General features: G+C 49.2%; 1 protein-coding gene across 1 annotated transcript in view; it reads right to left on the bottom strand.

The window, feature by feature from the left end:
- The window catches only part of PTPN4 (protein tyrosine phosphatase non-receptor type 4), a 172009-nt gene that overhangs the window by 95997 nt on the left and 58182 nt on the right, over nucleotides 1-17830 (bottom strand). Inside the window, exons 6-10 of the mRNA XM_077450205.1 lie at nucleotides 17113-17157; nucleotides 16342-16394; nucleotides 13991-14111; nucleotides 12702-12789; nucleotides 3601-3689 (exon numbers count right to left, since the gene is read on the bottom strand). Coding sequence (XP_077306331.1) covers nucleotides 3601-3689; nucleotides 12702-12789; nucleotides 13991-14111; nucleotides 16342-16394; nucleotides 17113-17157 — 396 coding nt within the window. The remainder of the gene's footprint in view (nucleotides 1-3600; nucleotides 3690-12701; nucleotides 12790-13990; nucleotides 14112-16341; nucleotides 16395-17112; nucleotides 17158-17830) is intronic.

Genomic DNA, 17830 nt, shown 5'->3' with positions numbered 1-17830 from the left:
CAGCCATCAGAAATTGTGGGGGCCCCTTACACAGCTTTAGGCCTGGGGCCTGACCGCCAACTTTCCCCATGGTATTCACCTACTGACATCCCACGTCCTTCTCCATCCCATGTCCTTCCTCCTCCAGTCAAATGTCCTCCATCCCATGTCCCCCCCCTCCTCCAGTCCCATCTCCTCCATCCCTATTCTTCCTCCTCCTACCGCACAAGGAGGGACGTGGGACAGAAAGGGAGCAGGGGGGGACAGGTGGGGGGCAGTGAGTTAAGAGGGGGGAGTGTCACAAAAGAAGAGCAGCGTGACAGGAGGGGGTAGCCAGATGAACAGGGGGCAACTGGACAGCCGGGGGGGGGGGGGGCAGCAGAACTGGAGGGGGAAGTATCATGGAAGAGGGGGCAGTGGAAAAGGTGGGGGGGGCAGCAGAAAAGGTAGGGGGCAGCATAACAGACAGGTGGGAGGCAGCGGGGGACAGGTGGGAGGCAGTGTCTCAGGTAGAGGCAGCGGGGGCAGGTGGGAGGCAGTGTCTCAGGTAGAGGCAGCGGGGGACAGGTGGGAGGCAGTGTCACAGGTGGGAGGCAGCGGGGGCAGGTGGGAGGCAGTGTCACAGGTGGGAGGCAGCGGGGGCAGGTGGGAGGCAGTGTCACAGGTGGGAGGCAGCGGGGGCAGGTGGGAGGCAGTGTCACAGGTAGAGGCAGCGGGGGACAGGTGGGAGGCAGTGTCACAGGTAGAGGCAGCGGGGGACAGGTGGGAGGCAGTGTCACAGGTGGGAGGCAGCGGGGGACAGGTGGGAGGCAGTGTCACAGGTAGAGGCAGCGGGGGACAGGTGGGAGGCAGTGTCACAGGTAGAGGCAGCGGGGACAGGTGGGAGGCAGTGTCACAGGTGGGAGGCAGCGGGGGACAGGTGGGAGGCAGTGTCACAGGTAGAGGCAGCGGGGGACAGGTGGGAGGCAGTGTCACAGGTAGAGGCAGCGGGGGACAGGTGGGAGGCAGTGTCACAGGTGGGAGGCAGTGTCACAGGTGGGAGGCAGTGTCACAGGTGGGAGGCAGCGGGGGACAGATGGGAGGCAGTGTCACAGGTAGAGGCAGCGGGGGACAGGTGGGAGGCAGTGTCACAGGTGGGAGGCAGTGTCACAGGTGGGAGGCAGTGTCACAGGTGGGAGGCAGTGTCACAGGTGGGAGGCAGTGTCACAGGTGGGAGGCAGTGTCACAGGTGGGAGGCAGTGTCACAGGTGGGAGGCAGCGGGGGACAGATGGGAGGCAGTGTCACAGGTAGAGGCAGCGGGGGACAGGTGGGAGGCAGTGTCACAGGTAGAGGCAGCGGGGGACAGGTGGGAGGCAGTGTCACAGGTGGGAGGCAGCGGGGGACAGGTGGGAGGCAGTGTCACAGGTAGAGGCAGCGGGGGATAGGTGGGAGGCAGTGTTACAGGTAGAGGCAGCGGGGGACAGGTGGGAGGCAGTGTCACAGGTGGGAGGCAGCGGGGGACAGGTGGGAGGCAGTGTCACAGGTGGGAGGCAGCGGGGGACAGGTGGGAGGCAGTGTCACAGGTGGGAGGCAGCGGGGGACAGGTGGGAGGCAGTGTCACAGGTAGAGGCAGCGGGGGATAGGTGGGAGGCAGTGTCACAGGTAGAGGCAGCGGGGGACAGGTGGGAGGCAGTGTCACAGGTAGAGGCAGCGGGGGATAGGTGGGAGGCAGTGTCACAGGTAGAGGCAGCGGGGGACAGGTGGGAGGCAGTGTCACAGGTAGAGGCAGCGGGGGACAGGTGGGAGGCAGTGTCACAGGTAGAGGCAGCGGGGGACAGGTGGGAGGCAGTGTCACAGGTAGAGGCAGCGGGGGACAGGTGGGAGGCAGTGTTACAGGTGGGAGGCAGCGGGGGACAGGTGGGAGGCAGTGTCACAGGTAGAGGCAGCGGGGGACAGGTGGGAGGCAGTGTCACAGGTAGAGGCAGCGGGGGACATGTGGGAGGCAGTGTCACACATACCTAAGGAAGCATCAGTCTTCCCAGCTCTCAGCTGTCCAGCAGTGCCAGGAGGGGTAGCTGAACCCGTGTCCCATCCCTCCCGCAGCAGCTGCAAGAAAGAGCGGGGGGGGGGGGGTGTCCATCCTGACCTCCTCCTCCATGGGGACCTCTGCTGGCACCATCTGGCCTCCCCCAACCCACACAGCACGCTGCACACTGGATCCTGACTGAAGCGGAGCCTGCCTGACTGTGACAGCGGGCCCCAATCTGCATGCACAAAAGGGCAGGGGACTCCTCCCCCCCAGAATGTCCTCCTTCATGGGACCCTCCGACCTTGGCAGCTGACCTCACCCCGCACAGCGCCTGACAGCGGGCCCCGACACATGGGATCCACCCACCCCTGTATCCTGACAGCCAGTCCGTTCTGACGGCAGCTGCCGCCTATTAAAGATGGCCTGGGTTGTGACCCGGGGTCCGGGCCCCTCGGATGCCTGGGCCCCTTACTTGTGTACTGGCTGTACCCCTCCGATGGCGGCCCTGGGAACCGCAATCAGGGTGTTACTGTGGTGTGTGTTCGGCTTCGTTTAAACTTTGAAGGGAGAGGGGCTCCAAAAATTTGATTTATTTCCATTTTTTTTTTTTATTAAATATGTTTTATAGCAGAAAAAAAAAAAAAAGTTATTTTATATATATATATATTTCTCATTTGTTTTTTTGTTTATAAGCGCAAAAAAAAATAAAAAAAATAAAAACACAGAGGTGATCAAATACCACCAAAAGAAAGATCTATTTGTGGCGGAAAAAAAAAGGACATCAAATTTTATTTGGGTACAGCGTGGCACGACCGCGCAATTGTCAGTTAAAGCTACGCAGCGCCGTATCACAAAAACTGCTCTGGTCATTGAGCAGCCAAATCTTCCGGGGCTGAAGTGGTTATTTCCCTGCAATGGAGGGCAGAGGAGACTGTGGGAGTCTAATAAGACCCCCTTTTTCTTTTTTTTTGGGTACAGCGTCACACGGCTGCGCAATTGTCAGTTAAAGCAACGCAGTGCCGTATCGCAAAAAATGGCCTGGTCATGAAGGGGGGGGGGGGGTAAAAGCTTCCGGGGCTGAAGTGGTTAAGGACACAAAAGCCCTCAGTCTCCATCTCTGCAGCCTCAGCAGCACAGAATGAATGGAGAGGAAGAAGAGCTCCGTACAGAGGCTTCACCGCTCATTCATAAACGGAAGCATAGAAAACAGTTTACTATGTCTCAGTTGTGAATGAAGTGATCGGTACGGATCACTGACCCGATTCATCAAGCCAATGAGTGGGCCGGTAAAAAATGACACATTCCCTGCTCTCCATCCTGACACATTCTATAAGAAACCGGTGGGAGAGGAACCTGGCAGCGCTGCGGGGGACCCCAGAAGAGGAGGATCGGGGGCCACTCTGTGCAAAACCAACTGCACAGAGGAGGTAAGTATGACAGGTTTTTTTTTTTAAATGAACCTTTACATATCCTTTAACGCATACCAAAAAAAATGAGGGACCAGCCCAGGAGGAGCGCAGAGCCGCCTCTGGGGGGGGAGTCAAGGCACAGGCGACATTTCCTCCATCACTACTAACACATATAAGATGAAAGATAAAGGAAGTGGGCTTACCATGGGAAGGTATTGATTCGTACCCGGTTCTTATAGATAACAATCCCTCCTGACATCACTCCGATCAGGATCTCATTGTTACTCTGATCCTGGAACAGTATTAAAAAAAAATACAATTACAGTACAGAACTGACAAGATCAGATATATACACATCGGGTGGCTGGGTCTGCTATCTGTATTTTTTTTTTATTCAGCATTCTTGCCTCCCTCGCTAATGAACATAAAATGTAAACCCCAACGATGGAGAAGCTCACAGTGTGCGGTGAAATCAGAGGAAGCCGTTTCAGTCCAGGAGTGGAGCCGCTACAACCGTGCAAAGACTGGAGGGAATGTTGAAGTTTGGTCTTAAAGCGGGATACCGCTTGCCGGCCCCCCAAGAGGGAAACCCCCCCCGTCATTACTTTAACCACTTAACCGCTTCCCGACCACTGTGCGACGCTGTACGTCGGCAGACTGGCACGGGTGGCCAAAAGGGCGTACAGGTACGTCCCCTTTAAGAAGCGGTGCTGCGCGTGCGCGCCGCATTTTCGGTGACCGCAGGTCCCACAGACTCGGTGTCCGCCGGGTGCCCGCGATCGTGTCACGGAGAAGTAGAAGATGCCTTTGTGAACAAGGCATTTCTCCGTTCTGCCTAGCGATATGACAGGAGGAGATCACAGGTCCCTGTCATCGGGAGCAGCGATTGCTGTCATGTGCGTTCAAGCCCCTCCTCCCCACAGTTAGAATCATTCCTTAGGACACACTTAACCCCTTCATCTCCCCCCTAGTGGTGAACCCCATTCCTTGCCAGTGTCATTTACACAGTAATCAGTGCATTTTTATAGCACCGATCGCTGTATAAATGACAATGGTCCAAAAATAGTGTTAGAATTGTCCGATGTGTCCGCCATAATGTCGCAGTCGCGATAAAAATAAATAAATCGCAGATCGCCGCCATTACTAGTAATAAAAAAAAAAAAAAAAAAAAAGTATAATAAAAAATGCCATAAAACTATCCCCTATTTTGTATACGCTATAAATTTTGCGCAAACCAATCAATATACGCTTATTGGGATTTTTCTTTTACAAAAAATAAGTAGCAGAATACATATTGGGCCAAATTGATGAATATATTTTTTCTATTTTTTTAATTTTTTTTTATTAATTATGTTTTATGGCAAAAAGTAAGCCATTACTAGTAAAAAAATAAATAAATAATAAAAAAAATGCCATAAAATTATCCAATAGTTTGTAAACGCGACCGTGCGCAAACCAATCACTATACGCTTATTGGGATTATTTTTTTTTTCTTCTTTTTTTAACCAAAAACCATGTGGCAGAATACATATTGGCCTAAATTGAAGAAATTCAATTTTTTACTGGATGTGTTTTTTTGTTTTTTTATTATTATTTTTTTTAGCAAAAAGTAAAAATATTTGTTTCTTTTTCAAAATTGTTGCGCTTTTTTTTTTTTTTTTTTTTTTTGTTGATTGCGCAAATACCACCAAAAGAAATCTCTATTTGTGGGGGGGGGGGGGGGGGACATTGATTTTATTTTGGTACAGCGTCGCACACGAGCGCGCAATTGTCAGTTAAAGGTGGTTGGTCTCATTTATGTAAACTGACACAATCTGCTGGAGAGCTTGTGAAAAAAAAAAAAAAACAACAGGACTAGCTGGCTGGATCACCGGGTGAAAATAAAAGGAAAGAAAGCCAAAACAAAAAAAATTTTTTTTTTTTTATATATATATATATATATATAAAAAATATATAAAATAAATTATATACAGTGGTGTGAAAAAGTGTTTGCCCCCTTCCTCATTTCCTGTTCCTTTGCATGTTTGTCACACTTACCGTATATACTCGAGTATAGGCCGACCCGAATATAAGCCGAGGCCCCCAATTTACCCCCAAAAAAACTGGCAAACTTATTGACTCGTGTATAAGCCGAGGGTGAGACATGCCTGTCCATCCCTGTGTGTGTGTCCGTCCATCCCTGTGTGTCCGTCCATCCCTGTGTGTCCGTCCATCCCTGTGTGTCCGTCCATCCCTGTGTGTCCGTCCATCCATCCCTGTGTGTGTGTGTGTCCATCCATCCATCCATCCCTGTGTGTGTGTGTCTCCATCCATCCATCCATCCATCCCTGTGTGTGTGTGTCTCCATCCATCCATCCATCCATCCATCCCTGTGTGTGTGTGTCTCCATCCATCCATCCCTGTGTGTGTCTCCATCCATGTGTGTGTGTGTGTGTGTGTGTGTGTGTGTGTGTGTGTGTGTCCAGCCTACCTTTGTCCCGAGCCTCCGTCCCGTGCCTTGCCTCCTTGCCTCCGTCCCGTGCCGTGCCTTGCCTTGCATCCGTCCCGTGTCGTGCCTTGCCTTGCCTTGCCCCCGTCCCGTCCCGTCCCGTGCCGTCCCGTGCCCTCTTCGTCGGCGGCCATTGTAAAGTTCAAAAGCTGCGCCGCCGCCTTCGCCTGTGATAGGCGGAACACTGAATTTCCCAGCAGCCTGTGTTCCGCCTATCACAGACGTCGTATCATCCTCGTCCGTAGTACGAGGATGATACGACGTCCGTGATAGGCGGAACACAGGCTGCTGGGAAATTCAGTGTTCCGCCTATCACAGGCGAAGGCGGAGCCGGAGGCGCGGCTTTTGAATAGAATGGCCGCTGTCTGTCTGCTCGACACGCTGATCGAGCGGGCAGACAGCGATGACTCGAGTATAAGCCGAGGGGGGCACTTTCAGCCTCAAAAAAGAGGCTGAAAATCTCGGCTTATACTCGAGTATATACGGTAAGTGTTTCGGAACATCAAACCAATTTAAACAATAGTCAAGGACAACACAAGTAAACACAAAATGCAATTTGTAAATGAAGGTGTTTATTATTAAAGGTGAAAAAAAATCCAAACCATTATGGTCCTGTGTGAAAAAGTGAATGCCCCCCTAAACCTAATAACTGGTTGGGCCACCCTTAGCAGCAACAACTGCAACCAAGCGTTTGCGATAACGTGCAATGAGGCTTTTACAGCGTCCTGGAGGAATTTTGGCCCACTCATCTTTGCAGAATTGTCCTAATTCAGTTACATTAGAGGGTTTTCGAGCATGAACGGCCTTTTTAAGGTCATACCACAACATCTCAATAGGATTCAGGTCAGGACTTTGGCTAGGCCACTCCAAAGTCTTCATTTTGTTTTTCTTCAGCCATTCGGTGGTGGACTTGCTGGTGTGTTTAGGATCATTGTCCTGCTGCAGAACCCAAGTTCCTTTCAGCTTGAGTACACGAACAGATGGTCGGACATTCTCCTTCAGGATCTCTTGGTAGACAGCAGAATTCATAGTTCCTTTTATCACGGCAAGTCTTCCAGGTCCTGAAGCAGCAAAACAGCCCCAGACCATCACACTACCACCACCATATTTTACTGTTGGTATAATGTTCTTTTTATGAAATGCAGTGTTCCTTCTACGCCAGATATACTTGGACACACACCTTCCAAAGAGTTCCACTTTTGTCTCATCGGTCCACAGAATGTTGTCCCAAAAGTCTTGGGGATCATCAAGATGTGTTGTGGAGAAATTGAGACGAGCTTTGATGTTCTTTTTGCTCAGCAGTGGTTTTCTCCTTGGAACTCTGCCATGCAGGCCATTTTTGCCCAGTCTTTTCCTGATGGTGGAGGCATGAACGCTGACCTTAACTGAGGCAAGTGAGGCCTGCAGTTCCTTGGACGTTGTTGTGGGGTCTTTTGTGACCTCTTGGATGAGTCGTCGCTGCGCTCTTGGGGTCATTTTGGGCGGCCGGCCACTCCTGGGAAGGTTCACCACTGTTCCATGTCTTCGCCATTTGTGGATAATGGCTCTCACTGTGGTTCGCTGGATTCCCAAAGCTTTGGAAATGGCTTTATAACCCTTTCCAGACTGATAGATCTCAATTACTTTCTTTCTCAATTGTTCCTGAATTTCTTTGGGTCTCGGCATGATGTGTAGCTTTAAGGCTGGGTTCACACTGCTGCGGGGGGAGATCCGGATGTGATTCGCACCGCATATCACATCCGATCTCCGTAGCGCTGCGAGTTCAGCCATACAGATAGTATGGCTGAACTCGCAGCGGTCCCGCAGCAAACTCGCACGGGACCCTTTTTTTCGTCCGCAACAGAATCGGATCGCATTGGGGGTTCACACCATGCGATCCGATTCTTGTGCGAGTCGGCAGATTGCACTGCGATATGCGATCGGATCTGGGGGTGTCATTAACATATCATTGACACTCCCAGCCGTTCGCATAGGGCAGTGTGAACTGCCGGCGGGAGTCGTGCGATGCGGGAAAACGCCGCGGATTCGCGGCGTTCCCGCATCGCAGCGGTGTGAACCCAGCCTTAAGGATCTTCTGGTGGACCTTACTGTGTCAAGCAGCTCCTATTTAAGTGATGCCTTGATTGTGAACAGGTGTGGCAATAATCAGGCCTGGGTGTGGCTAGAGAAATTGAACTCAGGTGTGGACAACCACAGATATAGTATGTTTTAACAAGGGGGCAATCACTTTTTCACACAGGGCCATGATGGTTTGGATTTTTTTTCACCTTTAATAATAAACACCTTCATTTACAAATTGCATTTTGTGTTTACTTGTGTTGTCCTTGACTATTGTTTAAATTGGTTTGATGTTCCGAAACACTTAAGTGTGACAAACATGCAAAGGAACAGGAAATGAAGAAGGGGGCAAACACTTTTTCACACCACTGTATGTATATATATATACATATAAAATAAATTATATATGTGTATATATAAAAAATATATAAAATAAATTATATATGTATATATAAAAAATATATAAAATAAATTATATATGTATATATATAAAAAAAAATATAAAATAAATGATATATGTATATATATAAAAAATATATAAAATAAATTATATATAAAAAAAAAAATATATATAACACAATAATGCAGCCATCACATCTAAGAATTGGTAAGCTGCCGTATAATAAATGTTTGATTTTGGGGTCTTATACCACTTTAAGCCCAGCGACAGCAGGCTGGGTTTCTGGCCACTCATTGGCCGCCTGTCCGTTCAGGGCGGTAAAAATAGACGCCGCGCTCCGGCGCTTGTGAGCAGCCAGATGAGACAATCCACATTAAATTACAGCTCCAGCTGGGAGGGTTCTCCGGGGTAATTGCGGTCTTCCACCGGTGTTATTGCAGGGAGGATGGAAAACTCAAACGTTACCAAAGCCGCTTCGCGAAGGGCGGATCCGCACATCAACAGGAACTGCACCTATCGGGTTAACACCCCCCCCCCACCCCCCCAACTCCTCCCCCCCATTAAATGTTATATGACTCCCTCTTCATATTTAGGGTCCTCTTCACACTGTCTACACCGGGCCGCCTTATCCCTTGGCACAAAAACAGGACAGTTCGCCGTGTTTTCTATGAAGTCAATTCCCACCACTGTGTGGCGCTGGTGTGCGCAGAAGAAAAAACAAACAAACAAAAAAAAAAAGTAGTGTGTGCAATTTAAAATAAAACTTGTTTCCACTTAACCCCTTTACAACTTTTCGTTTATCCCAATCAGCCCTAATTAACCTCTTCAGCTCCGGAAGAATTTACCCCCCCCCCCTTCATGACCAGTCTTTTTTTTGCAATGGGGCACTGCGTTACTATAACTGACAATTGCGCGGTCATCCAATGCTGTACCCCCCCCCCCAAAAAATGATGTCCCCCCTCCAATAGAGGTTTCCTGTGGTGTTACGCAATAAACCACAAAAAAAGATCATTTCCAAAAAACAAAAAACAAAAAAAAACACTATTTTTTTTTCTTTCTGCTATAAAACAAATCTAATAAAAAAAAAAAAAAAAAAAAATGGAGAAACATCTAATTTCTTCATACATTTAGGCCAATATGTATTCTGCTACATATTTTTAGCTAAAAAAAAATATAAGCATTTATTGATTGGTTTGCACAAAAGTTACACAAGGATATTTTTCTGGATTTTATTTTTTTTTCACTAGTAATGGCGGGAATTTTTAGTGGGATTGCGACATTAAAAATCGGACATCTGACACTTTTTTGGGAACCAGTGACACTAATACAGTAGGGAAAAAAAATATGCACTGTCACTGTACTAACACTGACTGGGAAGGGGTTTACATCAGGGGCGATCAAAGGGCTAACTATGGGATAGTGTTTTGGAATTATTATTATTTTTTTTTTACTAGTAATGACGCCGATCTACGACTTACAGCGGGATTGTGGCGGACACCGACACTTTTTTTTTTTTTAGGGACCAGTGGCACCAATAGAGTGATCAGTGCTAAATAATATGCACTGTCACTGTACTAATGACACTGGCTGGGAAGGTCTGACATCAGGGGTGATCAAAAGGGTTATCTATGTTCCCAAGGAGTGCTTTGTACCTGTGTACAACCCCCTCCCCCCCCTCGTTTTCACACAGCACACAGGAACAGAGCTGATGCTGTCAATCACAGGCTGTGTGTTGGAGACCCCTCCCCCTGTCACCTTTTTTTTCTCTTGGTGTCAGAAGGGGCTGGTGCTGATAGTAGAGGAAGGAGGCAGCAGACGCAAATGACACTCAGTGCTCTGGACTGAGACAAGTACACAGTATAGAGGGATGTGCTTTGTTCATATTTCATGTCTGAGGTTTACAAACACTTTTAACAGTTAAAAAACAAAAGCGAATAAAAAAAATAGTAATAAATAAATAATAAAAGATAATAAAAAGTTTAAATATCAATTGTTAGAAAAACAAGAATAAAGAAAAAAAAAATTAAGAAAATTATATGTATGAGAAGGGAAAACGAATGCTGATTAACCACTTACCGCCCGTATGACTTAAACATACGGCCGCAAGGTGGCACCGCTGCCCCGGATCACCTACCTAGTACGGGACCCTGCACTTCCGGGTCTGGGGCGCACACATGTGCCACCGGCCACCCGCTGTGATTATAAGCTGCGGAAGCGGATCTGCGGGTACCATGGACTCGATGTCCACCGCTGCCCGCCGATCACTGCGCACAGAGGTAGAACGGCGATCTGTCAGTAGGGAAGGCATGGATCCTGTGTCTCCCCCTAGTAAAAGCACTTCCCCCCCCCCCCCCACTACACTAAAACACTGGCTAGGCACAGTTAAACCTTTGATCGTTAAAACCCCCTTCCAAGCCAGTGTCATCAGTACAGTGACAGTGCATATTTTTGGCGCTGATCACTGTATTGGCGTTACTGGTTCCCAAAAAGTGTTGAAAGTGTCAGTTTGCGTCCGATTGTCCGCCGCAATATTGCAGTCCCACTATAAGTCACTGATTTCCGCCATTACTAGTATAAAAAGAAAAAAAAAAAAGTTTTTTTTATATATTTTTGGGGGATATTTATTATAGCAAAATGTAAAAAAAAAAAAAAAAATTCTCAAAATTGTCGCTCTTTTTTTGTTTATAGCACAAAAACCACAGAGGTGATCAAATGCCACCAAAAGAAATCTCTATTTGTGGGGGGAAAAGGACATCAGCTTTGTTTGGGTGCAACGTCACACGACCGCGCAATTGTCAGTTAAAATAACACAGTGGCGCATCGCAAAAAGTGCTCTGGTCAGGAAGGGGGTAAAATATTGCGGGGCTCGCCCCTCTCAGCGATCTGCTCCTCTCGGCGATCTGCCCCCGCTCTTCCCCTCGCATCGCTCTTCCCCTCTCAGCGTTCTGCCCCCGCTCTTCCCCTCGCATCGCTCTGCCCCTCTCAGCGATCTGCCCCCGCTCTTCCCCTCGCATCGCTCTTCCCCTCTCAGCGATCTGCCCCCGCTCTTCCCCTCGCATCGCTCTTCCCCTCTCAGCGTTCTGCCCCCGCTCTTCCCCTCGCATCGCTCTTCCCCTCTCAGCGATCTGCCCCCGCTCTTCCGCTCTGCTCCTCTCAGCGATCTGCCCCTGCTCTTCCCCTCGCATCGCTCTTCCCCTCTCAGCGTTCTGCCCCCGCTCTTCCCCTCGCATCGCTCTTCCCCTCTCAGCGTTCTGCCCCCGCTCTTCCCCTCGCATCGCTCTTCCCCTCTCAGCGTTCTGCCCCCGCTCTTCCCCTCGCATCGCTCTTCCCCTCTCAGCGATCTGCCCCCGCTCTTCCGCTCTGCTCCTCTCAGCGATCTGCCCCTGCTCTTCCCCTCGCATCGCTCTTCCCCTCTCAGCGTTCTGCCCCCGCTCTTCCCCTCGCATCGCTCTTCCCCTCTCAGCGTTCTGCCCCCGCTCTTCTCCTTGCATCGATCTGCCCCTCTCAGCGCTCTGCCCCTGCTCTTACCCTCTCAGCGATCTGCCCCCGCTCTTACCCTCTCAGCGATCTGCCCCTGCTCTTACCCTCTCAGTGATCTGCCCCTTTCGGCGCTCTGCCCCTCTCGGCGATATGTCCCCGCTCTTCCCCTCCCATCGCTCTGCCCCTCTCGGCGCTCTGCTCCCGCTCTGCCCCTCTCAGCGCTCTGCCCCTGCTCTTCCCCTCGCATCGCTCTGCCCCTCTCAGCGTTCTGCCCCCGCTCTTCCCCTCGCATCGCTCTGCCCCTCTCAGCGCTCTGCCCCCGCTCTTACCCTCGCATCGCTCTGCCCCTCTCAGCGATCTGCCCCCGCTCTTCCCCTCACATCGCTCTTCCCCTCACATCGCTCTTCCCCTCACATCGCTCTTCCCCTCTCACCGATCTGCCCCCGCTCGGCGATCTGCCCCCGCTCGGCGCTCGCACAGCTGTTCACATCGGTAACGGACAGGCGGGATGATGATGACGGATAGAAGCACTCCGCAGGAAGGAAGCTCTTCTAATGACGGGAAACATTGGAATGAAAAGGTCAGCCTTTGAAATGGGAGACTGGCGTGACGATGTGTGCGGAATATCAGAGCCGAGCGGGTGGGGGGACCGCAATAAAAACACCCGAGATTAACGACTGGAGACGTGGGCGTCATAACTCACCGACATCGCCAATTAATTGTGCAATGGCATCAATCTGTGTGTGTGTGGTGATCAATCATTTCTATACAATTACCACCGCCTGGGGCTGCTTTGTATACAGCCGATGGGAAATAAAACAGGAATGTCTGGCTGGAGGGAAAAAAAAAAGATCTTAATGCGACACGCAGGCACTGACCCGAGCGTAGTGCAGCTCCACGCCGTACAGATCCAAGGTGCGCCCCGTGTTCAGATAACTGAATTCAGCTTCCGCCGGAGTCAGGCCCCTGAAAAACAAAGAGAGGCCACTGATTACCACCAATACAGTCCTCAATATTTACAATACAATTTTATATAGCTCTGACATATACCGCAGAGCAGTACAGAGAACACAGAGCCAATCATATCAGTCTCTGTACAGAGGAGCTTACACTCTAATCTCCCCTCCCCCACAGTCACATCAGTCTCTGTACCAGAGGAGCTTACACTCTAATGTCCCCTCCCCCACAGTCACATCAGTCTCTGTACCAGAGGAGCTTACACTCTAATGTCCCCTCCCCCACAGTCACATCAGTCTCTGTACAGAGGAGCTTACACTCTAATGCCCCCCCCCCCCCCCTCATAGTCACACACTATTATAATTATACATTTATATAGCTCTGACATATACTGCAGTGCTGTAAAGAGGTCCCCTCCCCCACAGTCACATCAGTCTCTGTACCAGAGGAGCTTACACTCTAATGTCTCCTCCCCAATCACACATTATTATAATACATTTGTATAGCTCTGACATATACCGCAGTGCTGTACACTGAGCCAGGCACATCAGTCTTTGTAGCAGAGGAGCTTACACTCCAATGTCCCCTCCCCCCACAGTCACATCAGTCTCTGTACCAGTGGAGCTTACACTCTAATGTCCCCTCCCCCACAGTCACATCATTCTCTGTACCAGAGGAGCTTACACTCTGTCCCCTCCCCCCACAGTCACATCAGTCTCTGTACCAGAGGTGCTTACACTCTAATGCCCCCCCCCCCCCCCCACAGTCACATCAGTCTCTGTACCAGAGGAGCTTACACTCCAATGTCCCCTCCCCCACAGTGACATCAGTCTCTGTACCAGAGGAGCTTACACTCCAATGTCCCCTCCCCCACAGTGACATCAGTCTCTGTACCAGAGGAGCTTACACTCCAATGTCCCCTCCCCCACAGTCACATCAGTCTCTGTACCAGAGGAGCTTACACTCCAATGTCCCCTCCCCCACAGTGACATCAGTCTCTGTACCAGAGGAGCTTACACTCCAATGTCCCCTCCCCCACAGTCACATCAGTCTCTGTACCAGAGGAGCTTACACGCTAATGTCCCCTCCCCCCACAGTCACACACTATTATTATACATTTATATAGCGCTGACATATACCGCAGCGCTGTACAGAGAACACGTAACAAAGGAACAAACGCGGTTGTATCTCTGCGATCGCGTCGGCTCACCTGTGCTGCTGATGCAGTTTAGCGATCTCCTTCTCGAAGTCCAGAGGTTGGCTGGGGATAAAAGAGTAATCGGCGAGGTACCCGGGGAGGTGCTCCGAGTGGCTGTAATCTCCCAGTTCAGCTTAAAGACCGAAAAAAAAAAAAAAAAGGGTAAAGATGAATATTTCACAAATCATTTCATCTGAAACCGTTTCATATTTATTCATTTTAAAAGCCGAGTCCACAGACTACGCATATAGTCCACGGAATATTATATATATATATATATTTTTATGCACCAACAAGGAGTAACAAAAAAAAAAAAAACACACACCTTTTTTATTCCCCATTCAGGCCCGCAGAGAATTGCAACTGCAATCCGTGCTCAGTGGGTGCGATTCGCTCCTGCGCAGCCCCGATTTACAGCAATTGGAAAGCGGGTCTTTTGCTTCACATTGAATTTATTAAAACGCATTCAAATGAATAGTCGGTTAAGATAGGCTTGAACATCTCTTGCTGCCCAGTGGCACCTGCACACCACACACATATGTGCCCGCGGGTGGTAGATCCTTTCCGTGCGCAAAGCGTAATCATTGCGTGTTCCCAGCATAGTGACTGAGCTGTTCACAGAGAGTCTTCTGGCTCAGAAGCTGGCGGGATCAGCTCCCAATCATGTGACAGCCTTTTAAAAGGGATGCTGGGGGGGGGGGAACCTGTGACCCAATTACCTTTATGCTTCCAGAGCTGTTTTTATGTTTTTTATTTTTGCACTTTTAAAAAAAAAAAAATAATAATTTTAGGCCTGGAGATTAGTTAAAACCCCCTAAATTGTTTATTGTTAACCCTACAGTAGCTTCAAATCTCTGCATTTGATGCAGTTTTCAGGCACATTTTGTATGCAGTTTTTTTTCATGCATTTTGCCATTTTTTTAATCTCTTTAAAAAAAATTATTAATAACTGGCTGCTAAGAAATGGGCCGGGAAGCTGGGCGCTACATCCTTAAAGTGGACCTTCGCCATGGTCAACATCACAGAGACTATCTCCCGCGATCCTGTTCTCCATCAGTGATGCCCATCCGTGCCACCTATCAGTGTCCATCAGTGCCACCCATAAGTACCCATCAAGGACGCCCACATAGGACCACCAGGAATGCCCACTAATGATGCCCACCAATGACCATCAGGTATGCCACCCAGGATGCCAATCAATGCCCATAAATCATGGCAATCACTGCCCATCACTAATGCCTGCCAGTGCTTCTATCAGTGATGGTCATCAGTACCACCTATAAGTACCCATCAGTTCAGCCTTTCAGTGCCCATCACTGTCGCCCATCAGTGCCACCTATCAGTGTCCATCAGTGCCACCCATAAGTACCCATCAAGGACGCCCACCTAGGACCACCAGGAATGCCCACTAATGATGCCCACCCATGACCATCAGGTATGCCACCCAGGATGCCAATCAATGCCCATAAATCATGGCAATCACTGCCCATCACTAATGCCTGCCAGTGCTTCTATCAGTGATGGCCATCAGTGCCACCCATCAGTGCCACCCATAAGTACCCATCAGTTCAGCTTTTCAGTGCCCAGTGTCGCCCATCAGTGCCACCTATCAGTGTCCATCAGTGCCACCCATAAGTACCCATCAAGGACACCCAGCTAGGACCACCAGGAATGCCCACTAATGATGCCCACCCATGACCATCAGGTATGCCACCCAGGATGCCAATCAATGCCCATAAATCATGGCAATCACTGCCCATCACTAATGCCTGCCAGTGCTTCTATCAGGGATGCCCATCAGTGCCACCCATAAGTACCCATCAGTACAGCCTTCAGTGCCCATCAGTGTCACCCATAAGTACCCAATCAGTGCAGCCTTTCAGTGCCCAGTGTTGCCCATCAGTGCCACCTACGAGTGCCCATCAGTGCAGCCTATCAATACCACCTATCAAATTAGTGCCACCCCATCAGTGCCCGCCAGTGCCCATAAGTGAAAGAGTAAACATACTTATTTACCAAATTTTATAACAAAAGCAAAGAAAAACGTTTTGGGTTTTTTCTGTCTTTTTTTAAATTTGTTTAGCGAAAAATAATCCTTCCACCCCCCCCCCCCCCCCCCCCCCCGAGGTGATCAAATACCACCTAAAAGAAATCTCTATTTGTGGGGACAAAATGATAAAAATGTAGTTTGGGTACAGTGTACCATGGCCGCGCAATTGTCATTCAAAGTGTGACAGCGCTGAAAGCTGGCCTGGGCAGGAATGGGGGGAAAAGTGCCCGGCATTGACGTGGTTAAGGAAAATGAAGGTTGATGGCACAGGTGTGAAATCGCATGACATGACCCGTCTGGTATGGAAGCTTACATTGAACTGCGTAAGAGGCCAGCAGGGTGGCGGTACTGTACGGGCAGGGCAACCTGAAAGATAAAAAGAAGGACACAGTGAGAGAAGAGCCAAGGAAACCCCCCAAAACCTGCTGATGGGATGTTTTCAGGAAGCTGTATACAGTGGAACCTCGGATTACGAGCATAATCCGTTCCAGGAGAATGCTGGTAATTCAAAGCACTCCCCATAGAAGTCAATGGAAACTAAGATAATTCGTTCCCCATTGACTTCTATTGCATGCAATACCGCATGTGGCCAGAGGTAAAGGGGGCACCGGAGAGCCACGGAAATATTCGGGGACAGCTTGGCTGAACTCTGAATCCCTCGGAAAGGCTCAGGAACACTCGGGAACGGACTAATTTCGAGGATTTCCGAATGGCTCCGAACCATTCTGAGTGTCACTGGCGCCCCCGCACCTCTGGCCAAATGCGGTACTGCACACCCCATTGGCTTGAATCCTGCTCGTTTTGCGAGACAACACTCGCAAACCGAGTCAGGATTTAAAAAGAAAAAAAAAAGTTGCTCGTCTTTCAAAACGCTCGTTAACCGCGTTACTCATAAACCAAGGTTCCACTGTACAGCCCCTCCCACCAGCCATGATCTGCCTGCATTGCACAGAGAAGAACAGAGGCCCAGCAATGGTGAAGTGGGCGGGTGATCTGAAATGTTGGGGGGGGGGGGGGAAATGGGGATGCGAGGGTGAAGATCTGCTTTATTAAAAATTTTTAGAAAATATTTAATTTGAATTACCTCCCAGTGAGAATGTCCTGTTTAATCTGCAGAAAATAAAGGTACCTAAAAAAAGAAGAGACATGATCAGCACGAGTCTAATACCACAAGTACCACACAATATCTGAACCCCACCATAGTGGCACTACTCTGGGGAGGTGATTTTTTTTCCCCTCACTATGATTTCTTATAACAGTGATGATCACTGTTATAAGCAATCATTATTCATTTTGTGAATGGCATCCATTCATGTGCTATTGTGTATTATTGTGACAGCTGTGATTGACCACAGCTATCACATGGTACAGGTCAGCTGTGATTGGCCCCTGCACCATGTGATCACTGTGACCAATCACAGAGATCACAACAGTACACAATGTATGGCTATGTGATTGACCACAGTTATCACATGGTACAGGTCAGCTGCGATTGGCCCCTGCACCATGTGATCACTGTGACCAGAGAGATCATAACAATACACAACAAATGGCTATGAAAAAAAAGCCATTGTGTACATCTGATATGTGATTGGCCCTGTAACATATCATCACTGTGACCAATCACACAGATCACAATAGTATACAATGAATATCTATGAATAAAAGCCCTTATGTACAACTGACATGTGATCCCTGTGATTGGTCCTGTACCATGTGATCACTGTCACCAACCACGACATCACAATGGTACACAATGAATGGCTATGAAAGAAAGCCATTGTGTACAACTATCAAGTGGT

Source organism: Lithobates pipiens, unplaced genomic scaffold (assembly GCF_037356315.1).
Source record: "Lithobates pipiens isolate NorthernLeopardFrog02 unplaced genomic scaffold, aLitPip1_a1.2 Scaffold_22, whole genome shotgun sequence".
In the NCBI taxonomy this organism is placed as follows: Eukaryota; Metazoa; Chordata; class Amphibia; order Anura; family Ranidae; genus Lithobates; species Lithobates pipiens.
Note: the sequence above shows the minus strand (reverse complement) of the source record. Positions and strands in the feature narration are given on the sequence as shown.